Source organism: Cyclospora cayetanensis, unplaced genomic scaffold, assembly GCF_002999335.1.
Source record: "Cyclospora cayetanensis isolate NF1_C8 unplaced genomic scaffold, CcayRef3 CcayRef3_contig_228, whole genome shotgun sequence".
NCBI lineage: Eukaryota > Apicomplexa > Conoidasida > Eucoccidiorida > Eimeriidae > Cyclospora > Cyclospora cayetanensis.
In genome coordinates, this window is record NW_020312179.1 from 1 (window position 1) to 25,243 (window position 25,243).

At 54.3% G+C, this 25,243-nt stretch overlaps 2 protein-coding genes and 1 non-coding gene across 3 annotated transcripts; 1 reads left to right on the forward strand and 2 right to left on the reverse strand.

Moving 5' to 3' along the window:
• Positions 1-429: 429 nt before the first annotated feature.
• On the reverse strand, positions 430-12,730 carry LOC34623029. Its single transcript, XM_026338082.1, has 18 exons — positions 12,619-12,730; positions 10,334-12,126; positions 9,847-9,932; positions 6,767-6,846; positions 6,441-6,721; positions 5,569-6,175; positions 5,243-5,505; positions 4,669-5,105; positions 4,263-4,353; positions 3,621-3,869; positions 3,358-3,504; positions 3,059-3,133; positions 2,454-2,600; positions 2,044-2,279; positions 1,678-1,772; positions 1,365-1,486; positions 1,024-1,106; positions 430-814 (listed from the first exon to the last, which is right to left on the reverse strand). The coding sequence occupies exons 1-18, from the start codon at positions 12,728-12,730 to the stop codon at positions 430-432; spliced, it is 5,289 nt and encodes a 1,762-aa protein (XP_026193867.1).
• On the forward strand, positions 7,863-7,934 carry Trnam-cau. The gene has a single exon. It is a non-coding gene; the product is annotated as a tRNA-Met (tRNA).
• Positions 12,731-13,353: 623 nt separating the features above from the next.
• On the reverse strand, positions 13,354-22,555 carry LOC113147449 (protein bunched, class 2/F/G isoform-like). Its single transcript, XM_026338083.1, has 9 exons — positions 22,393-22,555; positions 22,086-22,226; positions 21,639-21,822; positions 21,310-21,371; positions 21,011-21,108; positions 14,366-15,421; positions 13,817-14,065; positions 13,595-13,645; positions 13,354-13,467 (listed from the first exon to the last, which is right to left on the reverse strand). The coding sequence occupies exons 1-9, from the start codon at positions 22,553-22,555 to the stop codon at positions 13,354-13,356; spliced, it is 2,118 nt and encodes a 705-aa protein (XP_026193868.1).
• Between the last annotated feature and the right edge of the window lie 2,688 nt (positions 22,556-25,243).

Sequence of the window (25,243 nt, forward strand, 5' to 3'; positions counted from 1 at the left end):
ACATAATATTTGTTATCGTTACTGCTAGCGACGACAACCTAGATGTCATGCTCACCCATTCCATACCTCGAACCGTCCATATAAAACCAGACACACGAAGACATCCAAAGACACGTACACACACGAGAGCAAACCACGACACACAGACAGAGACAGAGAGAGAGAGAGAGAGAGAGACAAACAGACAGACAGAGAAAGAGAGAGAGAGAGAGAGAGGGAGAAAGAGAGAGAGAGAGAGAGAGAGAGAGAGAGAGAGAGAGAGAGAGAGAGAGAGAGAGAGAGAGAGAGAAATGCAGAGAGAAAAATGCAGAGAGACGCCTTGCACAAAATAAATGCTTCAAGCGGCGTAGAGAAGAGGACAATACAGGCATCCTGAGATTTATGGGGGCAGGCAGGAGAAGGGAGCATGGCCTTCGACCTCTTTCCACCCTATTGCGTTGTCACACGCACCTTGTGTCTACAGTACCGTTCAAAGAAGAGGATGAACCGGTCGAGCTTAAGTTTGGATTTCCCAGAAGAAAAGTACTTCCCTGAGGCCTCAAGGATCTGCAACACCATTTTTAGACGCGTCACGCCAAGCGGCGGATCCTCTGGGGAGTCTGGCGCTGCAAGCAAAGGGAGGGGTCGCTGCTCGTACACCGCAGCAGTGGCCCAGCCTCCGGCTGTCTCCTGCTGTGGTGGCTGCTGCAAGAAGCGCGCGCCTTCAAACAGCAGGCGGTGAGTGGTGCGAATATTGCCAGCCTGGAAGGCCGTGTGTCCCCCGAAGCCAATAAGCGCGTAAAGAGCGTCAAACAGAACGGAGGAATCCACCAGACTGAAGGCCATACATAACAACGGCAGGAGCCAGCGCCCAGAGGAGTGCAGGTACGGCGAGGCATACACACACACAGAGAGAGATATATATATAAGAGATAAGAGACTTCCTCTACATTAACACAATGCCTGTGAGAAAAAAAAGGATAGACCCCGAGACACAACACGACGAGCACGATCAAGGAGGCAAAGAGTGTTTGCTGCGCCTACCGGTAATTGTACAGCTCTCCCAGGAGCCGCGCCTGCATAAGTCTTCTTGGCGCTTCCTCAGCCTCCTCGTTCTCCATGCCATACTGAAAAGGCGCACAGTAACGGCTGGTGCACACAGAATGCTGGTGCACGATGCCTCACACACATAGACTGCGGCGGGAGCACCAGGGCAGAGCAAGGGTGTTGGTGGTGCGTGGTTGTGATGAGGTTTGCTGCCGCTGAGAAACGCGGAGTAAAATGCGCGAGCACGGAGGTACCTCGTGCGCGTCGCATACGGGCTTCCTACGGCCGGCCTAGGAGACGAGGAGAGCAACAAGTCAGCAGCAGCAGGAGGAGCGCACCTGTATGTCCTCGAGGAGGGAGTCAATGCAGGAAATAACCTCGGCAGGGATGTACTTGGCGAGGGCCGAAAGCAGCGCCGCATGGCGGTGCAGAAATTGGAATTTCGTGTTGAAGCCCAACTCTGAGGGTGAGAAAAGCAAGTCAAAAGCAAGAAGCACGATCGTCACGGCCCACTCATGAGCAGCTGGCAGCCGTGGATATCGTGTAGGCAAACGGCGTGCAGCCACGGCTACGAGTGATTCCCTCATTTCAAAGAGTGAGGCGTATCCGCGCCTTGTTTCAGTGGCGGCCATCCCTAGTGCGAACCCGTACCGAGTACACAGTCTCTGAACCACGGAAGAACGTGTGGATCTGACGTCCAGGGAAGCTTCCTGCAGATCTTTGCGACCGCATCCGCTTCCTCCTCACTGAGACAACCAACAGAGAGAGGAGCGGCCGCTACTGATAGCAACTGAGATGCAGTCGAACAGACTGGTGCAGCCGGACCGGGAAAGAACTGACAACGCGGTGCTCCGCGGGTGGGCTGAAGGGCCCAGATACACATACAGAGAAATCAGCTTTGCTCGAGGAGTAGTAGGACGGAGGCAGCTAGGAAGGTTAACAACAACGACAGCAGAAGCACAGGCGCCGAGAAGCGTGGCAGAGGACCGGAGAGGAATGGGGACTTTTGTGACGGACCTGCCATAGAGGTCTGCAAAGATGAGCTTTTCAAGAAAGAGTTGAAGGGGCTCCTTCGTCTGCTTCCGACTAGAAGCGTCTCCCTCCCCCCCGCACAGCTGGTAGTAAACATCTTGGATTAGGCACTCTTGCTCTGGGGGCAGGTGCCGCGCAGCCGAGAGCCGCAGCATGCGCATCACCAGACTCCTAAAGCGTTCCCCTGTTAGACGCGAATGTAGCAAGAAGCTCCCGCAGCCCTGCGGAGACAACATAGGTGGCCAGACGTGCACAATCTTGCCTTAAATGAAGGCTCTTGTTCCCAAAAAAAGACGGGAGATGCGGATACCAGGTCACTTCGGCGTTGCGCAGTGTGCGCAGCAACTGGCTCCTTCTCTAGTACGGCCAGCCGACAACGGCGAGGGGTATCTGACCGCAGCAAAATGGGCGAGCATCTCAATTCTGTGAGGCGTGAGGTCCTCCAGGAGGGCACTAAAGGCAGTCAGCACGAGGCCCGGAGGGAAAAGCCGGAATTTTGTGCACTCGCAAACGTAGCGAATGCTTTTTACTTTAGAATCAATCTGCAACGGGAAGCGCGCACAGACACATAGGGGCGTGGTACGCACACGCACACACGCCAAGCGGCAGCTAGCACCCTGCCGGCAGAGTCGCCACAGGGAAGTCATCTTCATGAGGCCAATGCCTCAGAGGCACACACCCAGTAGCATGCACCTCAGGAGAGAGAGAGCACCGCAAGAAAACACCACTTCGAAGAGGCCGAAGGATAGCGCCTCAGTCCAGAGTGACAGGCTACCGATGAGCGTGCATGATTACTATTCGGAGGCAACAGCAGGCCCGGATGTACATCCAACGATAAATGACGCGGCCGCCAGATAACGCGATTCAAAGCAGCGAAGGCAGGCTAGCAGAAAAAGTCCGACCGAAGAAAGCAAGGAGTGCAGCGAAAGCAAGCAAACACAGCTCCAATACGAAATGACTCTACAGAAAAAATGCGAATTCCATGAGAGCATCGCTTTACTTTTGATGGGTCATGCTCATCGAGGCAAAGCTTCAAATCCGCTTGCAATGCGTCAAGAACCAACGCGGTCTCTTCCTAAGGCACACAAACAGACACGTCGCACACACACACACACGCAAATCGACACTTCAAGCACTAAGGACGCCAAGTAAAGCAATAACACCAACCTTACCACGGAGGCGATGAGCCTCCGCCATTTCTGCCTTTGTGGTGTGTCCTGTCTTGTCTCGCGTGTAGTCACAAGTTCCGGCCCTCAGTATATTTTCACTCCCTCTGCGACATTTGATCTATCTTCTTACCTTGAGAGGCTTTCTCAAGATGGCGAGCAGCCGTGCGTGGCAGGGCAGCAGGTGCAACTGCGTCTTTGGGACGTGCAGCAGCGCTCGAGCCAGTGCAGTGCGATTCGGCCTATTGTTGAGTCGCTCAATAAAAAAGTCTACTGCAATCTGAGCAGAAAGATCGTGTTAACTCTTCATCTCTATATATGCACACTTATAGGTCCTGCAGCAGGCGGCGTAGCTGGATGGTGCTGCAAAGCGGGGGAACACGGGGCAACAACTACCTGATCAATCTGTTTCTGGGTCGTAGCCTGAGAAAGACGGCTCAGAATAGCCGCCATGGAAGCACCTCCTGCGTCAGTTCCAATTGGAGCTGCCGTCAGCGTCCCTGCCACTTGTGGTGCTGCAGTAGCGACATTAAGGGCGGCGCTGACATCGGATGCAACTGCTGCAACCGCTGGAGAGATAGAGCTCTTTGGCGCAGAGCTTTTAGTTTGGTGAGCCGCAGTTGCAGAGGCCTGCTGCTCTACAAGCTGCAGAACACACAAATCACACGCCATGAGGATATCGTGCACACAAGGGCGCAGCCAGAAAAAGAGACGGCGAAACGGCACTCCAGGGGCAAGCCGCAGCAATTTAAGCAGCATTTAGATGATGTGCAGACACGCCGACGACTATAAAAGCGGTGAGGCAGGACGAGAAAACAGACACTTTGCAAAAGGGAGAAAACACGGGGTTGGTAAAACGCTGTTGGAAGCTTCGCTGCAGCCCATGGAGCGCAAAGGCATGAGAAGAGGTGCACCGTCGCCGCTACCCACAGAGGAGCGCAGGAACAGGGCCAGAAGACACCCCAAAAGATGCACAGCGAATGCAAGCACTCTGAGCGTACAAACGCAATCAACAACAGGAATCTACAAGCAACTGACTGCCTTGGTCTTCTCTTCCTTGGTTTCACGACTGCCGAGAAGCCCCGGTGGGAGTACTTCAAAAAGATCCAAGATCTCCGTGTAAAATAACCTGTGCACAAGACATTGTTGCGACAGTGACGCAACCTGCCGCCACAAGGATCCCCAGCATCCCTTCGCCATCCTCCTACCGCCGTCGCCACTGTAGCGTGTCTTGCAGTTTTCCGTGCAGTTCCTGCCGCGTGGAAAACTGCAAGCGTTCAAGGCTGCTGTCTACCGGTAGTCGTGATGCATGCTGAGCGAGTGCCCTGGCCTTTGAGCAAGGGGTTTTCCTTGCTGGGAGAGCACATTTGCATACATCAGCGCCGCTGTAGCAGGCAGATCTGCGTCTACATCATCAGCCGCACGCACCCAAGAACCTGCTCACCTTTCCTCTTTGTCCTTCCAAGCTCGGTCTTCTGCCACCGCAGGTGCAGAGGAAGAAGAGGGGGCCCCGGGGCCCTCCGTGCCGAGTCTTGTGACCGTCAGGACTAAAGAGGCCCCCTGGATAGTGGCTGCTGCTTTTTGTTCTATTTCTGCAGCATCCGGCGGTGCTCGCTGCAGCAGCTCTGCCAAGGCCGTTGCGTGTTGTAAGGCCGCCCTGTGCTTCTCCGAGAGGGCGGCGAAACGTGAGAGGCCCTCAGAAGAGACACTTCCTCTGTCGATTGTTTGCTGCATGTTCTGCACCTCCTGCTGCAGCAGTTCGCGTTGGATGGCATGCAGTGTCGGCACTACAGCGCCGGAGTAAAAATTCTCCAGGGCGGCCAACATCTGAGACGCACAGCCGCACCGCTGCTGCGCTGCCGCTCCTAGGAAGCCTGCAACCTACGGAAAGGTCTCTTTGAAGGCGCTAACGGAGGAGCGCCTCGCGCGGCTGCACTCGTCGCAACAGCCTCAATATGCGCGCTGCTGCCGGCACGACAGCTGCAGCTAGGTAAGAAACAGGATGCCCTGCTGCTCACCTGGCTCCTCCATGCAAGGGGAGGGTCTCGAGCGGCTCTTAGCGCTGCCAGCGCCTCCTCAGCCTCCTCCAGACTCAAACTCTCGACCTTCATAGCCTCGCACAGCATCTCAGGCGTCGTGGAATCGAAACTGCCCGCTGTTTCTGCCGAAGAAGCTGCCGCAGCCGCTGCTCCTTCCCCGAACGGTCCGTTGGCTCCATTCTCAGCGGTAGCCCGAGTCGTAGCGGCGGCTTCCGTACCCGCTGGAGTACCACCACCACCATCTGCACCACCACCATCTGCACCACCACCACCATCTGCACCGCCACCACCATCTGCACCACCACCATCTGCACCATCCTGAGAAGGCTTCTTGAGCCGCGAACACACGATTGCTGCAACGCGCCGCCTGTGCTGCTCCTGTGTCCACAGGAACTGCCCGGCTTTACGAGAGAATACACCGCCTAACGCTTGGAGGCGCAACAGACAGAGCGGCACGCTGTACAGCCACTTGTCCTTCGCCACGCCCCCTGCCGCCGCTGCTCCCTCCACCGCTAGCGAAGCTGCGCTTCCTGCACGAGACGAAGCTGGAGGCGTGGTTAGTGTTGTCGAGCTGCTGCCCAGCCGCAGAGAGGCGGATGACAGCGCAGGCCATGGAGCTGCGTTGACAGCAGCGTACACTTGCTGCTGCTGCTCTTGTCGTTTGTCTGTGGGCAAAGGAGGTGCCGCAGTTACAAGCAGCAACAGCTGCAGCAGCAGGGGCTCTAGGCTTGTCGCAGGCAGGAGAGATGTGAGGTGTAGGTCTGCTAGGAAGCGCAGCAGCAGCCGCAACCTCGAGGACAGCTGCTGGTGCTTTGCAGCTACATCTGGAGCCAGCAGCGCAGAAGACTCTGCGAAAGAGGTAGGGAGAGCGCCCCCCACGTCTGCGGCGGAAGCGAAGGCAGCGCTGAGGCTCTGAAGCGCAGAAGAGATAAACAAGCACGCCAGCGGCTAGACACCCGTGGGGAGGCGAAGGGCAGAGGCAGACGCCACGAGTCGAACCTCAGAGACCGCTAGAGTGGAAGCAGCGCACCCGCTTAGCCCTGGCAACGGGGCGAATGCAGCTATCCAGGCAAGCAGAGAGTTAACAGAGCTGACGCTTCAGAGGCAAAGTCTCCTACCGCCAGCCCTCCCATGCCGCCACTTGGCTGGGTAGCAGACGACTCGAAGTTGCACTTACACAGATGTTTTTGTTGAGCGCTGCGAAAAAGAGGCTAGGGAACTCCGAGTAGCTGGCAGCAAGCGCCACAACGACTTCCGCTGCAGTCCTCAGTGCCGGAGGCTTGCAATCAACTTCCGCGAGTGCTGTCGCCAGCTCCGATAGGAACAGGTCCAGGTTTAGAGCCCTAATCTCGTCCAAAAGAGGCCGACTCTCCTTTTCCGTCAAGTGTTTTATACGGTTCAGTGCTTTCTGAATCCTGCTGAAGTTCTTCTCGGTGCCCTTAGGACGCAGACTCATTCCTTCACCGCCAGTCGGTCCGTCCTCGCCTTCATGGGTGGGCGGGCGCATCTCCCTATACACCCGGACACCCCATGCTAGATCCCGTAGATCCTCGCACAAGGCCGCAGCTTTCTTGGAAAGAGCGCTGGGGGGGGGGGGGGGGCCCCCCCCGGGGCGCTTGCTGGCTCTGGCGGGGGCCCTGCAGCCGCAGACGACCCAGAGGCCTCGGCCACCTTCGAGGCTCTCGCGTTGCTGGTTGCAACTGACATGACTTGCGAGGCAGGAAAAAGACGTTCAGGAGGGTAGACTTCCCATACGGAAGAGCAGCTGTGCAGCAGCGGCCCTACTGGAAGTGGCAAGGGAGAGCACGTTTCTCTTTCAGCCGCTCTACAGTGTGAAATCTGCCGTTGGTCTTAGGGCGGTAGGCACATGCACGCCGCTGATTTAGAAGAGCTCCCTGTACACCGCGGCACAGACAAGGGACCTCGCACACGGAGGCGAGTACTACCAGCCCGACACACCGCGGGTTCGCAATATGCCTATGAATGAGGCCACCTCCTGCAGGGCGAAGACCTGCTGTATCCCTTTGTCTTTGCGGCTCCCAACAATCGCTGGACAGAGACTCGTATTTTCTCCTGCCTTGACAAGTCGAGGGGGCCCCTGGGTGACGCTGGGACGCTGCCTCTGCCCCATCAAGGCCGTGAAGGGATTATGCCACCTCTGGAACCTCTATCTTGCCATGTCTTGGGGAAAAGAGACGATCGCCACAGCAACTCAGAGAGCGCTGCTGCGATGCAAAGCGCCCTTCCCCTGCTGCTACAAACTGCGAGATGGCCCCCCGAAGTTGCACTACTGCAGGGCTAGAGGCATTAAAGACCTGGCACTAAACCTTGCGTGCAACTGCAGAGAAAGTGCAGCAGTGTGGCACTCTGGTATCTCCCTTTTGTTTCCGTAAGTAATTCCTAATTGGCTGGAAGCCCAAGGGGCCCCGCCACCTCCGGAATCATGCCAGCTTCGCTCGACGTTTGCATAAAGTAATGCATGCAAACACACGTGTAGTCGTACGAGCTGTTTATCAGAACCCATAATTACTTATTTCGCGCATCATACGCGCCTCCCGGCAATGCGTTTTACTAGCCTGCCAGACCGGGGCGGTCGTGCAGCACCGTAGCTCAGTGGGAGAGTGGGGGGCTCATAACCCCCAGGTCCATGGATCGAAACCATGCGGTGCTATTTTCTCTTCCCTTTCTCTTTCAATTAGGCTGCCGTTTTTCTTCGTGTATATTCCGTTGCTTCTGCCTCTTTACTCTACGCTTTAGCACTACAGCACGAAGCCCAAGGGCTTGACTCGCAATAGTTCACTAGGCGCTTCCTGGAAATAGATATCGCATTGACTACATACATACACACGCTGCACAGTGCACCGTGATACGACGTGTCTTTAATCCACTTTTAGCGGCATGTGCTATACATAGAACAACAGAAAGATCTGCAGCAACAGTACTGCTGAAACAGCGCCACCACGTGTAGCCCGAGTTACCACTGACTGTTGGTTACGGGACGTGACTCCTCAAGAGGCCCATGTGCGCGTATGCTAAGGATGCTCGCGAATTTTAATGCTGCCTGAAGGGCAGAATTAATCACGTGCCACTCGCTATACTACCATACGCCTCTCCCTCAAATTCCACTTGTTCTACAACCCACCCTATCGGCCCAAGCGCTGGCATCCAGAGTCGGGTGCGAAATTCCAAGGCTTCAAGAGGCGGAAAGAGGCCCTGCAGATCCCGTTCCGCTTCACGTCACGTACACCCCAATGACCAGTCTACTCCTGTGTCGTCCAACAGGGACTCAGGGAAACACGTTCTGCTACTGCAGCGGTTGGTCCTGGCAGGACGAACCGCAGTGGCCGGTGTATCCGGTGTACGTCCACTTCATCCGATAGCCCTTAGGTTCGCCTTAACGCGCTTATAAAGTTTTAGAGGCACAAAGCATTTGGGGGCAGGGGGGGCCTGGATGCATCTGTAGAACAGTACGTAGGGGACGTCGTCTCTTGAAGTGTCTCTGCTGATTTTATTGATCCTGTCCGAGTCCACTATATATACGGTGCTGTCATCAAGTGTATACCATGGCCTTTGTGCGCCTCCTGGTGTTTTTTTTGTGGCACCACGAGGAGCAGAAGAAGCCCCCTCTGTAGGGGCCTGTGCAAACGGCTCTGATCGCCTACCCACGCAGTAATAATGACCGGAGTTAGCGGTGGACCCCGAGTGTACAATCGCCGCATATAACTCGTACTGGAATCCACAGATACACAGCTGAGGCTCTGCCTCGACATGGGTCGGTATCTTCTTCTTCTCGTTGGAGACTATACTCCAAGCATAGCGGTTCAGAGTAACGACCAGGTGAGCAGGCGGCGAAGCTATTTCCTGCCACTTGACCGCTTCTTGCTTGCTGTTGCAACTCTCACATGCATACAGGTTGTCGCCTTGCAGCCTCTCCTGCTTTACATACGCATCAAACATGCCCTGGATAGAAGGGCCCCCTGGGGCCCTTCCCGATCCCTCGGACGCCTCCGCCTGAGAAGGCATTGGGAAGTCAAAGCCGCTGACTGTTTCCGTCCTTCGGCTCTGCCTGTTACAGCGGCAACACTGCACGACCTGCACCGTAACTCCGGCAAACAGAAGCCGCAGCAGCGCCTGCTCGTGACCCCCCAGTAAATCAAACAAACAGTGGGAGGCTTCGCTGACATCCTGCTGTTGCTGTCGCTGGTACTGCTCCGGCAGAGCCCTCAGAACCCCTGAAGGGTCTGCGCTAGTGTTTTTGGATACAGCCAACTCCATGAAGAGGTACTGCAATGCGCAGAGCAGCTGCGGGCTGCCGCTACTGCTGCAACTGCTGTTGTTGCTGCTGCTCTTGCTTCTACTGCTGCTGTTGCTGCCTGGAGGAGCCAGGCTAAAGCGAAACAAGTTCGAGACAAACCCGTCACACAAAAAGAGGGCTTGTAGCAAGCTGTTCAGGTAGCAGCTGTTTCCCACATTGCGAAGACCCAGAGGGAGCCGCTGTCTTTTCCTGGTGGAATGACAGTGCAAGAAAAGCTCTGCGCAATCGTACGGGTCCAGAGTACAGTCAAGCTGCAGCGCTGGAGGACCTAAGGGAAGCTGCTGGTGTGGCTGAAGCTGCTGGTGCTGCTGAAGCTGCTGGTAAAGCTGAAGCTGCTGGTAAAGCTGAAGCTGCTGTTGCTTGTGCTGAAACTGCACTTCTGCCTCTGCGTAATACGGGTTAGTGTCGGACGGCCCGGAGACAACTGGCGGCTGCTGCAGCAGCAAGGGGGGAACGTGTGTCAGCATCTGCTGCTGCTGCTGGAGAGGGAAGGTCCCCGCCTGCGCTGCTCCAGCAGCCATGAACTGCGATGGGAAGGAAGAGAAGTTTCCGTCTGCTGTTGATGCCACGCTGCTGCAATACGAGCCGCTGCCCTCGGATGAAGCCACGAGCAGCCCCCAACAAGGAGTGGGCTGTTGCAACAGCTGCATGTGCATCTGATGCTGGCGCTGCACGGCAAACTGCATCCGCTGCTGCTGAGGAAGTGGATGCAACTGGTGAAGAGGGAACGGGGTAGGTGATATCAAGGGTGCAACTGCTGTCGCAAAGCCGTCCGCGCCGGGAGCATCCCTGGTGTGGCTGCTGTTGACGGTCCATGAGGAGCTGCTAAGAGGGATGCGCGAGACCCCCGTTTCAGTGGGGAGGGAGCCTCCCGCATCCTCTGCAATAGACTGGTGCACGCCTTGCAGCCATTGCTCTCCCTGCATTGCTGGAGCTGAGGCAGACGCCAAATTGCTAGCCTGCATGCTGCCTTGGGTAGATTCTGGTGCTGCTGCTGCAGATGCTGCTGCGGTGCACCTGGTAGGTCGTGGAGAGCCGCTTTCCTTCCCTTTCGAGAAACGACTGGCCTTAGCCTGCTGTGTGTCTGCTGCGTGCCCTGCTGTGGCACTGGCGATATTCTCGGATGGCGGGTTCCGTGAAGTGCGGTGCTCTGTAGGCTTGGAGTTATGCGGCTGGCCATGTTGCGCGTGTGGTTCGCGGCCTCCTTCGCCACTAGGACGCGCCTTGCTTTCTGCCTCGTTCCGGTGTGACACTTCTTTCTTGCTGCGCTCCAGAAGCAACATGATGCGGCGGTGCAGCTGTGGAGAGAAGTCCTCCTGTCTCCAAACTCTCTCGAGTCTCTCCCTCGCAGAGCCTCGAGGAGCTGTCCGTCTAGCGCCTTCTCCCCCCCCCCTGTGCCCCTGCAAAATCGGGGAGGCCTTGTCTCTGCCTGCAACTGTTTCTGCAGGCAGCGACAAGGCAGACGGCAAGCCGCCCTCCCGTGGGTTACCGCCACTCTCTGCTGCCGGGTGTATCAGGATCCCCAGGCGCAGCGACGGGGGCCCCCCCCCCGACGTCTCGGGAGGGGCCTCCGCCGGTACGGAGGAGAAAGGTAGCCCTCTCTGAAAGGGCCTCGAGGAGGACGGCTCGGAGCAACTAGATATTTCAGAAGGGTTGTAGGGCCCTAGAGAAGGTAGGGCGTCCTCTACTGAATGCCACGAGGCTGCCTCGAAAGCCTGCTTCCCTGTGCTGCTGACCCCACTTGCTGCTGCAGCTCGTGTATTCGCTGGCCTTGTCTCAGTTAGGCGCTGGTGCTGTGGATCCAGAGAACGAGGAGGAGAGGAAAACGCTGAATTGAAGGCTCCTGGTGCCGGCGTTCTCCCCCCCGGTAAACCTTCAGCTGCAAGGCTCCCCAAACCCCCTTTTCGCAACAGACAACTTGAGGGCCGCCCTCCATGCTTGTTTTCTGTACCTCCAGTCCTGGGGGCACACGGCAGCTGCTGCTGCCATGGTGCTTCGACGCTTCCACCAGCAGCAGCAGTACCCGCGGCTTCATCCTCAACACACGAACTGATGCACGAGGCTGCGTCTCCAGCATGCTGCGTCACCGTGGCGGAAGCCACGGGCCTCCTCAAGTGCGTGATGCTAATGCTGCTGCTGCTGTAGTTGTTGCTCGTTCGGCTGTCTTCATGAGGCACCATGCAGCACTCGCGTTCCCGCCGGTGCGCATACGGCTCCTGATCGCCTCTGTCTCTCTCGTAGAACCAGCCAGAAGGACGCCACGGTGCTGTGGCGGCTTCTGTTTCTATCCAAAGCTCAGCAGCTATGGCCGCTTCAATTCCTTGACGAGCAGCAGCCACAGACCTGCAGCTGCCCTGCGCAGCAAGTGTACTGTACACCGCCTCATACACCTCCTTCGCGCTATGCGCCTCGTGCCGCCAGGTAAGGGCCTCACCAATGGACGTCAGCAACTCGCGTAAGAGCTGAGAGGCCCTCCACCGATTCGGATCCGCCCCTGCCTCCTCCCAAGTAGCAGGCCCTGCACCTGCGAGTCCAGCTGCTCCTACTGCTGACTCCCCAAGAGAAGCAGCGGCAGAAAAAGCCGTGTGAGGGGACCCCTCCATTGCCACCACGCCTTCGTTGAGCCCTGATGAAAGGCTACTGCTGCGCCCTTCCGAGCGAAGGTCGACAACGCCGGCCCCCTGCTGCCCTAGAAGCGGCACTTTGCAACACCTTGAGTCAAGAGAAAGACATGAACGACTCTCCTCGCATGCTGCGGAAGCCGCTAGAGTCTTGCTGCACTGCTGCAAAAATGGAACTAACGGCACTAGCCCCTCTAGCACTAAGGGCATCCGGAGGGGCGGGTGCTGCTCCTCAGGTCTTCGATCACGCAGCAACTCCAGCAACAGCCAAACAGCCGCTGCACAGGTGTCTCTACACGTGGCAAACGTTGCCACACAACAACGAAGACAGCTTGCTGTTAGTTCAGCGTCCCCTTGCGCTCGCAGCAGATCCTGCCGCTGCACCTGCTGCCCGTGCTGTTCGCGCCTTATCCAGCTGCTTCGGGGGACTGCTGCTGCCGCTCTGCCGTCTACACCCTCAGCAGCAACCCGCAGAAGACAGCGCAACATGACAACACAGCCATCAATGCCAGTTGGTCCTGACATGTCCATGCTTTTGTGGAAGCGCTTCTTGTTGGCGTTGCTGCTGCTACTGCTGTTGCTGCTGTTACTGTCAAGTAGAGCCCTTACGGAGGCCAGCCAAAGAAGTAGAAAGAGCGTCAGCAGCTGCCCCCGGGTAACTCTGCACATACACGTGTTGCAGAAAAGCATTGCACCAAAAGCGCTTGCTGACACTACGCGCTCTCCAGCGGACCAGCGGAGATGGAGGCACAAACGTCATGAATGAAGGGAATGCGAAGAGGAAAAAAGGGGAGGTGTGGGAAGACGGGGGCAGAGAGGCCGTAAAGCCTGTCACAAATTCCACAAAAGGCGTTTTCGTCGAGCGAATAAAGCAACAGGGAGGGTCGCATTTCAACCGCATCCAGTAGTACAATCGAACCCTCGCACCGCAAGCCACATGTCGGAAAAGCGAATAAACTCGGAAGGCAGTCAAGCATGCCTACTTTGCATTTCTCAGTGCACTACGCGTTGCGTCAAGCACGGCTTCTTCGGGAAGGCTTGACAGAGAGACGAAGGAACTCGGGGGGCAGCGGCTTCTGAGCCTTTGGAGTTGCTGCAACGCCGCAGCGACCTCAGCAGCAGCAACAACTGACGGGTCCGCTGCAGCAACGGCCTCACCGGTCAAACTCTGCAGCAGCCGAGCATCCCACGGTGGCTGTACCGCACAGAAAGCAGTCGCATAGCGCATCACCATCACCATAACCACCTGCGTTCTCGGCGTTCGGAGTCTTCGGGAGGACGCGAAGGGGGAAAAAAGGGACTAGAGTTGAAGAATGAGGCCTCCACAAGACGATACACTCCCCCACACGTGCCCCCTAAACCCCAAGCGGCATGTAGTGGGCAGCAGAAGTGTACGGCGTGAGATTCAGGAAGTGGGTGGGGACTGTGCGTTCGTGGCCATAAAATCTGTCTTACGAGGTCAGGCGCTGCCTTCCACGCGATAAGCACCCGCACGAGTCGGCTTGGCGAGGGCCTTACTCCTGCCCATCTGCACCAGAGGCGTAGCAGCTGGGATCTGAGAGCCGATGCTGGCAGCAACGGTAACGCTGCCGCAGAATACCGCTGGCAGAGGTACGCCTCCAACGCCGCAATTGAGGCTCTGCCTCTGGCGTGCTCCCGTGTTCCTGCTGCGGCTCCTGTTGCTGCTCCCTCCACGGCGGAATCACGAGTGCCCCTGAATGTGGCGTTGGTCTCGAAATGCCTCGCCGAACTGGCAGAAGCAGACTCCGCCGCTGCATCTTCCTCTGCGTTCATCACTTGCAAGACTCCCGCAAACAGAGACACTGCCCTTAGCTCTTGCTGAGGGCCTTGCGGCCACCCTGCAGCCTCATCAAGGAGCGCCCGTAAAAACGACACCATCGCTGCCTCTGCTGCGGCAGAAGGCATCCGCTCGGCGCAGCGACGCGCTGCTTGCAGCAGCAAGTCTGCAGCAGCAGACACGCTGGCTGCTGCTGGTAAGGCTCCATCCTTCGTGCTGCAGCTGCAAGCATCGGGCTTCGTCGGATGCGCTAAGCCGCTGCCGCTGCTGCAGCGAGCGGCAGCTTTGTAATGCAGCAGGAGCTCCGGCAGGAGCGTCTCCGGCGGAACGTGATGCTGCAATTGCCGTAGCAGCCGCTTCAGAGTGGCGATCTCCCCTCTTGCCGCCAAAGGCGCAGACGCTGCAGCCGTGTATTGCACGTGCCCATCAGGGTCTGTTAACGGACTCCCACACACTTGGCCTGGGAGCCTTCCGAGCGCCTCTAGCAACTGCTGCATGCACACTCCTTCTGGTGCTGCTGCAGCATGGGGTGTAGAAGGGCTGCTTGCAGTTGTCTCCACGGTTCCAAGGCTAGCTGGACTTACCTGCTTCTGCGAAGAAGACCGCTGCTCCTGGCGTTGCGCTCTGCTAGTGGCAACACCACCAGGCTTCGTTAAGGCCTGAGACGGAGCGGAAGCCGCCACGACACACGCGCATGCTTCCTTTCCGGCCAGACTCACGCCTGGTGCAGCACCAGCTGCTGCCGTAGCGTCTGCCACTGCACCTTGAGACATCGCGAGGTGCTGCGCGCGGCGGGTGGACGGGAAACAAGGGGCTTTCACGGCCTGCTTTTTCGTGCTTCCCTTGATGCTGCTGCTCATCGCCAGTTTGGAAGCTGAGTCTCCCGAAGTGCACTGCCGAGGCTTCCTTCCCGCTGCGGCTAAAAGACTGGGGATGCCTCCAGGGCCTGGCAACGCCTCCGGAGCGCCGCAAGCGGGGGAACTGCCACTCCCTGACATAGAGGTCGCACTGCATACAGCCGTTGATGCATTCGCTGCCGAGGCAGCGTCGCCTTGCTGCTCCTTCACATGGACGCATGCTGGATGCTGCTGTAGCTCTGCTTCGGTGCCGCTTCTTCCTGTTGCTCCATGCGCTTCATCTCGAAGAACGGCATCTCCTGCCGGCAGCAGCTCTGGCTTTGCCTGGCTCATCTCCTGTGCGAATTGGGGATACTCGTTATCGTCTCGCTGCTGCCCGATGCTGGGGATGCGTCTCTTGAAAGCCCCACTACAGCTTCTGCTGCTGCTGCTGCTCCATGGTGTTGAAACGGTCAAGCGGTCACTTCCCGGAAAAGGCGCAGCTGCAAGCCGTTGCGGCAGCCAGCGCTTCCATGTGGGTTGCTGCTGCTGCTGTTGTTGCTGCTGTTGTTGCTGCTGTTGTTGCTGCTGTTTTTGCCGCTGGACAGGGATCTGAGGCAGCTGCGAGTGGCGCTGCTGTTGTCGGGGGAGTCGCCACAAATGTTTGCTGTGGGGAGGGTCCAAGCTCGTAGATCTGTAGCGGTGGTGTGTTGGTTCTGCAGCAGCTGCTGACGATGACACCCAGGAGAGATTATGCTGTTGCACCTGTGAAGCACGATCTGGAAGCGGAAAGGATGCAGGGGCACACTGTGGGACGTCTACATGTCTCAATGGCTCGCTGTCACTGTCGATGCTACGACTAGAACAGTCTGTTGTTTGAGGCTGCAGCAGGTGGTGGTACTGCGGCAGCTGCTGCTGCAACTGCTGCTGCTGCTGCTGCGGTAGGTCCTTCGGCCCCTGCAACCAATCTCGTCGCAACAGAAACACTTATCGGTGCAGCGCTAGCTGCTTCTGCAGCCAGCAGGATGAGAAATAGCAGAAACCTAAGCAGATGGTCCTTTTGTTTTCTGCGTGCGCCGTACGGCTTTGGCCCTAAGCCGTAAGCGAAAGGAAAAAGGGGGAACCGGACGAACCTTTATGGAGGCGCCATGAAGACTTACGGGTAAAGCCGAGGAATCGTTTGTGAGCTGGAATTGTTGTTGCTGTTGCTTCTGAGAGTCCATATCTGCTGCTGGTGCCGTGTGCCACTGGACGTCAAGAGGAGGTGGCAACGGGGGCTTCACTACGGCGCTTTTACCCCATGACGGCAGACGCGGTTGCGGCTCCAGCGTCTCGCGCTTCTGCGATTCAGCAGACGGTGCATCCCTCGGGGAAGACGGGAACGAAGGGACATGAAGGGCCCTCTGGCGTTCTTCATCCTCCCGCTCGCTTGTTCCTGCTGCTGGGTCTTGGCTTAGCTGGTGCTGCTCGATTTTTCCCCGTTGCTGCAATTCTTGTGGACCCCCTCGCTGCTGCAGCTGCTCTTCTTTCTGCTTACGTTGGCTAAGGGGGCCCCATCCCTCCCTGGTGGATCGGGGAGACGTTGCAACAGAGCTTTGATCGGAAGGGAAGCGGGCTATGTACTCAGTGCTGCTGCCACTGCTATTGCTGCTCTCCCTGCTGCTTCGTGTCTTGTGCTGCTGTTGCTGAGGAGGTGGTGCCTGGTGCTGCAGATCGCCGTTCAAGTTCTGGTGCTGCATTGTCCACTTCTTGCTGCTGCCGAGCTTGGCATCCAGATTCCTTTACCGTGGATCGCTGCTCTGGATCTGTATGCTGGTGCTGCCGTCTAAGGTGAGGACCGCTCTGCCGGTTCTGCGGTCAAAGATACGCGTGCTGCTACGACGACAGCCGCAGCTTTCGCTAGCCTCCGTTGCTCTGTGCGCCGTGGCAATGAATGTCGTGCAGAGGGCCCTCTGGCCCTACGCTGTCTATGCCTACTGCTCAAGGCACCCCGCGCTCCTGAAATTACGCCCTACGCACCTGGGGGCCCCCTTAGGCATCAGGGGGCCCCCCAATGACTGCAGATAGGCGAGCGCCACTCAGCAGCCAAAGTGGCATTTGGGACTCACGAGGAAATACGTAGCTGTATGCGCGTGTTATACAAAAGCAGAGTCATTGGCGGCTTGATAATTCAGAACTTCGATATTGGGCTTCAGGACATCATGGGCATTAGGCCAGCGCCTTTCAATAGACAACGAGCACGTTGGCTGGCACGCATACCAGGGGTCCCCGTTTGCAAAGCATTTGTTCTGCGTTTACTTTTATATGGCTCCTAAAGATTAATAATTTTAGGGCTATGCCTTAGGGCGCAGGGTATGCGGATTAGAACGTAGCATGTTTAGCAACTGCCACTCCCTCACCACCTTGAATGGCTTGTGCAACATCGCACGTCACCAGTACTCATGGATACTTGACGACCTTTTTTAACGAGAACAGATGTACGCAAGTGATGTTTACCTAGCTTTCAGGCATAGTAAGCCGAGTGTAGGATGCTACACCTGAGCATATTGCTGCCTGCTGGTTCTTTCGTAATTTCCTCGTTTGCTGATCCCCCAATGTCCCTTTGATCTTTTTATCTACTTTTGAAAAAATCCAGGAGTCTCTCCTAGGACCTCACCACATTTCTGTACGTCCGGTATTGTCAAAGCCTTTGAGGAAGTGTGTTCAAGCAGCTCAAGATGTAGCTGCAGAATCCTTCGGTCTTACTACCTCGAATGTATCCTGCTGCCCCATGGTCGCACCCGACCTAGTGTCTGCAGCTTGTGTATACACAGGCAGCAGAAGCTACCGCCAATTCCTGCAACTCGAGCGGGTTCAACACTTCCTACTGTACTAGAATTAACTATCTAAAGATTAGTAACGAGATGCATTTGGTTCGCCCTTCGTACAGCGTATCTGTTGCAAAGTTTTGCAAGCTCAATACAGAAAGCCGCAATGTTGCCGGCGTGTGCTCTAGATGCATTGGGCTCCAAGGCAACTAGCTGTGAATTCTTCGTGCTTCGAGGGTGCACCTACACGCACCTAAAAGTTTCTCTCTTTCGTCGTGCCAGGTTGCTAAAGAGCACAGGAAGGATGAGAAAGAATATCTTATAGGAAGCACAGAAGCCTATACAGTTTGTATCGTGTGTGGAGTTCTGCATCTCTTAACAGTGATCCTAGATGTAATTTCACTGTCAGTAGCGCAAAGGACTGCATTACGAGGCCAGCCTTTCTACGTGCTGAAGAGCATCTGTTCTCCGTGATCGCGAATCTCTTGGTCGCAGTTTACACATTTTCGCTTATACGACATGCTGTTATAGAGTATTTTCTTGAAAGAATGTAGCGTCTTTGCGCTGCAGAAGGCCTTTAAGAACAGTTATAAACCCGTAGCCGTAGTTGTCACTAAAACGCATTGAAGACCGGGGTCCCCACGAGGAGGAATCCCCCTGGGAAGTCGGTGTCGCACGGGCCCAAATCGAAACGGGAAAGCCACATCACAGGCAGGTATTGCTGCGATTAACACTGCAGCTGCTGCTGCTGCTGCAGTGCGGGTGTCAGCAACGCGCCCTGCGCCCTTTGCTTGAAGGAAAAGCTAAAGCTGGGCCATGCTTGCCAGCCTGAGTATGGGTCCTACTAAGACCCGCTGCTAGCTGCATGCCTTTGCATAACGACTCAGGTCCTGGGAATCTTTGCAAAGACCCATTAGCAGCTCTGGCAGACATCACGCACAGATATATACCTATTGAGTACATGTTAATAAACCTAGTTCCTAGAAAGAAAATTGAAACAAAAAAGGCACGAAGAAACTGAAGGCAGCTGAAAGAGCCGAAGGCCCCGCAGGTAATTATGCGGTGAGTAGTTAACAGCCAACTAAATGGAGCAATGTGTGAGTACATGGACAACACCTAGAAGCTTCTAAACATCGAAGAGTCCATACATATGAGTGCGCAGATGCATCACTCCGATTACACACTTTAGTTGGCATACACCTATGCATACAGGCATTGAAACAACGTGTACTAAGAGGTTTCTATTGCCCTCACTATTGTGGAGAATACGCTGAAGACGCGTCTTCGCCTTCACCGTCTGAGCTGCCCCCGTCTGTCTCTGCCGCATACATTAAGTTGTGCAGGATAGCTGCGGCGCTGCTAGGCCTCCGAGGGGAGGGAATAACGTTGGAGCGAGGGCTGGACAGACAACGTGTCGCTGCACCAAATATCAGCAGTAACAGCAAAGAGAAGAAGCGGAAGCTGTTCAAGTCCTGGAACTATGTATTTCCAAACATCTGACGAGCGGCATCAATATACAATAATGCAACAGGAAGTCCTTCCCCTCAAACGTATACTGCTATTCCGCTTATCAGGTATATTTGTGCTTCGAGGGAGGGGCAGCTGTACGCATGTCACAAGGTTTACCCCAATGCTATACGGATCTGTGTTTGTTGCAGCATAGGGTAGAGCACCTGATATTGATATTTCTGAAGACCTTTGGTTAAGCTCAATCGGAGCGTCACTCTGAGTCACTGTGGGCTTGCGCTTAGCCTTCTTTTGTTTCTTATCGTTTAAACGGACCCGAGAAATGGCATCATCTGCCGTGGCGCAAAGATCCAAATAGGCCCTCAACTGGAAGGGTACACAGATGTAAGAATACACACACATTTAACGGCGATGATAGGAGGCAGTACAGAGAAGAAGCCAGGACATACAAAACGCCAAGGCAGCCAGGGCTAGTCAGGCACCTCGAGACAGCTACAGTCAAGGAGTGCACGTACATTGCAGGACTGCAGCAAGAGTGCTTTCCACCACAAGGCCTCGGTTATCAGTTCATTTTGATCGTTAAGTAGGCTGCAATAGCTCTTTGCCTCACTAGCCACGCGTCGTACCTTGTCAATAAATTCGAAAAGCCCATCTGACCAGAGATCTCTGCTTCTGTCTACTCTCTTGAAGAACAGATCGTGCTGCTGGTATTTGTCGTGGTATCGAACGTAAAACGTATGAGGGTCTGTCTTGTCTGGAAGCACCAGACTAATCGCTAACAAAGGGTACCTATCCACTGGCTTCGCATCATTGTAACAAGCCTGACGGCTAGTCCAACATACCCATTCCCACCGGTCTGCCAAACGGGGCAGCAAATAACACACGAGCAGAAAAGGAGCTTCTAGAGGCAATCATTCAAGCATGTTAAGATAAAAAGCAGAATCACAACCAAATGGGCAACAGAACGCAAAAACTCAACCAAGAAGCCAACGGAGACATTTGGCTCTGAAAATCTTATATACAGGTGGCGCGTACTAATCAACGGACCAAGCGTCAGCGTGATACCGATCCAAACGTAACGAGCCATAAATCATAGGAGTTGACCTCAAAACCTCAGTTCGAGAAAAAATACAACTCCCATGTCACTGTGATACCAAGTCTCATCCTTCAGTTCTTCATGAAACCTACCCTTCGCAGTCTCCACAGCCTTAAAGTATAGATCCGTCCAGGCTGTCCCCGAGGAGGCCATCCGCTGGAGAGGCCCCTCAAGTACTTTGGAGAAGAAAATAAGACGCTCCTTCTCCCCCATTGAAGCCAAGTCCTGCGCGAGCAGTGCCCGAATCAGCGGTAACACTGACAACAATGGTAAAGTAGGATATCCGAGGCGCGCACAGCGAACAGCAAAGGAGGAAAGAGGGGAAGGCCGCATGAATTGGATAATCAAGAATTTACGAAGGGTAAGTCACAATAAAGCGAGATGAAGGTACAAATGAGCGCATTGGCAGACCTAAACATTTTGTATGTTTACTTCTTTACACAAATGCACTATATATATATCTCTACAAATGCACGAAGGAGATAAATAGGCATGTTTGGAGGTCCAGCGGATTACACGAGGTGAACTCATGCCCTGTTTAAATGCAAATGAAATGCTCTCTCTTCATGCCTCATTTTGCTTTAAAACGCCGGTCGTCCTAACCCAGACGTTCATGTTCTCCAGACTCCCTTTATATGCCGCTCTAAATGCACAAGTTCATTTAGTACCTAATGCATGATCAAACAGGCCAACAGCGCTCTCCCCCTTCTACAGGTTTCTCCCGATGGATGCAGGCATTCAGCGACTCTGGTGTCATGACTGTATAAGGAGCACACAGCAAAGCGAAGCACGTGGAAGCAGCCTTACAAGGTTAAGAGGCTCGTTCTTTGCTTGCGCCTCTTGCTGCGCCAGCAGTACTGCCTGTTGCAGCAAAGGAGACTGAGCGGATGGCAACTTGGGGTCCACTGGACAACCAAAAAAGACAGCAATACCGGTTCGAAAGCATAGACCGACAGCATAATATTAATCGTTCTGGGGACTACCTGCTTTCATAATCCTCATCGACAGAAAGATTGAAAAACTTTTGGAGAGAATACCCTTGACTGAGGGAGCTTGAGGGCAGGCAAAGCTGGAGTACTGTAAGGCCGCAAAACCCTAGAACTTACTATGATGGAACGATAATAGTACCCTTACGTTGTTGACGCCTTTTACCGCATTCATTGTAAACCTGGAGAAAGCATGCAAATCGCCCAAGTACGTCTATGTGGCTAATTGCCAGGGGTGGACATGTACGTGTATGAAGGCAGAGGTGCCCTACTTGTACATTTCCTAATCTGTGTACGCCTCTGCATTTCAGTTCGGCCCCCGAAACCGTGCAGATGACTTCTGTCATTCTTAAGCCTCTCTGAGTGCCCTTGTGCTTCTCCCCTCCCTCTCCCCTTGATTTTCCCTCTCTATCTCTCTTATAGTGAGATCCTCTTTTAACTTCTTGTACCATTCTTTCTTGGGAAACTTCCTGTCTAGAATTTCCTGCTTGACATTCATGCTGTAGGCTGCGACAACTTCTGTCTTGAGGATTCCTTTCTTCAGGAGCTGCAGTTTTATCACATCGTCTACTTGCCGCACTTTCACAAAAAGGCGCTCCTCTACCAACGCGTTGCTTGCAATGACAGTTATGTCTGAGCACAGACATACTAAAAAATGTACGGCGTATATTTCAAAGAGTCAGCTCTCTATTCTCTCATGGTATGAGCAAATTATTGTACTACGGTGTATTATCGCCTCGTTGAATGCAGTAGCACGGGTACCCCCACAAGAGTAAGATAAGGGGAAGCCTACGCCAAGAAGCTTGGAAGCACGCTTTGGATGATTTTGTTGAACGTTTAGACTTCAGAGTCCTAGCTCTGCACTGGGGTTCAGTGCAGTAGAGTTGGCACTTTACCTCTCGTAAGGGCCTGACTCCTGCCAACATTAACCTGTAGATATAATGAAGCGCCTTTCGGGAGCCTCTCCAGCTCGTGCACCTCTATTATCAAATTAAACTTGCGGTGATCCTGGCAACCCATGCAATAGCAGATTGCCCCTGCAAAAACACAAACCACAAAAATCCTAAAGGGGTAGGAGAAAATGCACCAATAGGCACAAAAACTGAACTTCCCGTGGGCATAGCGCAAGTGCAGTTGTACCTGCTACTGTTCACGGTTTCGCATTTCTGGCTGGGAAGCTGATGATTTGGACCATGATCTCACCGATGCATCCACATTCTGTGGGATGAGGGCAAACACAGCACTGCTTCAGGCTTCCAAGACAACTGTCCGAGGCGTTCGATATGGCAGAAGAGAATAACCCAGTTAAGGCACTACCGCCAACTCCAGCTCCACGGGCCGCCGCATTCAGCAGCAAGTTCACCATCTTTACAGGCTAAATAGCTAACTCTATATCCTGAATCTCGAATCCCCAATCCTGATTCTGGGAAACGAATTAAAAGCTACAACGGAAAACGACCGAGGAATCAGGAGAGAGGTGTAGGGGAAGCTCGGCGGACGACAAGCTTTAAGGAGAAGGTCGCTATCGCTGCCAATAAGGCTCGTACACAGAAGGCGAAAGCAGGTAGCCATGGAGGGGCCCCTGGCGTACGGTAATAGGGGCCCCTCCTTCTCTGTGTACAAAACCACTGGACTCAGGCAAGTAGCCCGAGACGGGGATGAATCCTGTGCATCATTCATAGAAGTGAGACCACTGAGTGTGAACCTTCAGACTCCAACGCACACTGGGAAACCTCCAGCCGCTCCTCGCAACAACCAAATGATCACTTGCTGCAAAGCCCATGCTCTGCGGTCCTTGTAGACATACCACCTGCAGAAAGGGTATGTTGCTTTATCGAGGGGGGACAGCATCACTGGCCGGAAACATACAACACACCGACTGGCTCGGAAGGAGGCCCTGTAGCGTTTGCCGCCTAAATCAGTCGTTCAGTGGACAGTAAAGAGATCACTAGCATTTTAATTTATATAAATGCACAAGTTAGTGCGGAACTTGTCAAATACAGGTATAAATATCAATGAAGCATGCAGCGCCCAGCCTGGCCAGCTGCCCTGTCGATACATGCCGTAAAGTCGAACATAATAGATAGGCAAATTTTACCCCAGCTATCCTGCAACCTTCGTTTTTGATAGCACAATATTTATATCGGGGTCTTTGCATTTTGAATTGCGTGTTCGCCTGCAATTGTCTTGCAGGAAAACCCGCTTTTTGTCTCACTAGCTGCAGGTTCCAGCAGCTGTGCTTCCCATCGACGTACAGATCTACCCTATTCCATCTAGTACATTGAGTACATATGGGGTGGTATTGCATGCCATTTAAAGACATATAATACACGGTCGTGTTGAAAAATAAACATCCCGGGTGTTCCACCACGATCGCCTCCCAAATTTCTGTACAACATTTTCTGAACATTTTTGTAAATGTACGATGAAAAACGGGAGCAACCAGCTTGATATCAACAAAAACCCCGGGATCATATTAAATGGCGTCGATGACTAGTAAAAGGCTAGGGTGCATCTCACGAGCTTCATATCCACGCAACGACACTCTACTGTAGGTTCATTGAAAGCCTGGAAGAACTGACCTGACTCCTCTAGGAAACTGTTGCCAGTCGCTGCAAGCGACACTCAGAGCTACCAACGTGAGAGTAGGCGGTCAGCAAGCGTGCACCGCATCTTGTAAATAAGCACCTGGACTGCTGTGGGCTACGTTGAAACTTGGCTTTCTTCGGCACTTCTTATGCTTAGCTAAGAACTAACGAAGAACAAACTTATTGATGTGATTTTTTGTAAATCGTGTATATAGCTGAGTAGCCATAGTTCAGCGCAAGAAGACCCTATTTTGCCGGCGTGTGCGCTACATGTAATGTGCAACTGGCTGCGAACGCTGCGCGTGCTGGAGAAGCTACGCGCACCCTAGCTTTCCGTCTCCACTCATGTCGAAAATCAGAGCTGCACCGAGATGGTAAGGAGGGATGTTTTCGAGAAATGGCCGGCAGCTTCCCATAGAGTTTGCATTGCCCTTCAAATCAAGTGTCTCCACATATAGACCCCAAATGAAGCGCTGGCGGTGCCATGGTTCGATGCAGCTGCTGCCTTCCTTCACCCAGTGGCTGTGGATAGAGAGGGTCAACAGGGTTCTTTAGCATTATGGCCTAGTTCTGATAACGCTGTTGGTAGTTTATAATCTAGTTTCTGTCGGCGAGTGGCTCGCTCAAGGGCTTCGTTGGATGGAAGTAGAAGGTGGCACAATCCCAACTGAGCAGGATAGGTCGGCATACAAGCTAAGTAACCTCAGCAGCTCGACACCCAGTAGAACAATTCGATTCGCCTCCCATAAAAATGTTTACGTATGTGTCGAGGAACCTATGCCGACCGTAACAGCATGCTGGCCGTGACGGAAAGCCAGCAAGCGAAGCTTTTATCAAACGGTTGGTAAATGCTGTGCTTCTACCCACAGATATAGAGAAATGAATGCTCCATGCAGTCTCTTATTGAAGGTAAAAGCATTTCAGATTGGCAGAGCAGGACCCCAAATTTACATACAACAAGCCTTGGCTGGAAGTCCGAAATGTAGCCTTCGCCCTAATCGGGCTCTGCGGATCGAGTGCGCGTGAAAACAAGGCACGTGGCAGGCTCCGCCGAAGAGACTGTCTACTGGGCTTCCAGGCTTGAAAATTTTAAATGGCTATTGTTTTTTAAAAATGGAGGCTGCGTATTAGAAGGGATGTAGTGATTTTTGTTTAGTGACCTCTGACCAGCTGCAGCTTGGCGTAGCACCTGGTGCACCTACAGTGTGCATTGCACTAGAACTTTTGGACACGGAGAACACACTAGAAACTATTAGTGAAATGTGGTGAAGAACTCCCAGCTCAGTCGTATGGGGAGAAGCCATTGCGGACTTCGTTGCTTGCGGGAGAATTCGCTGCTCAAGTTTGTTACCTCTAGTGTCTACGCACAGTATTGCCTGCGTTCCACTTACTTGTGCTGCCTCAGCACAGGCTGTGCTTGTATTAGCTGCTTTCACTTGAAGGGCATTACTTAAAATGTTACGGCT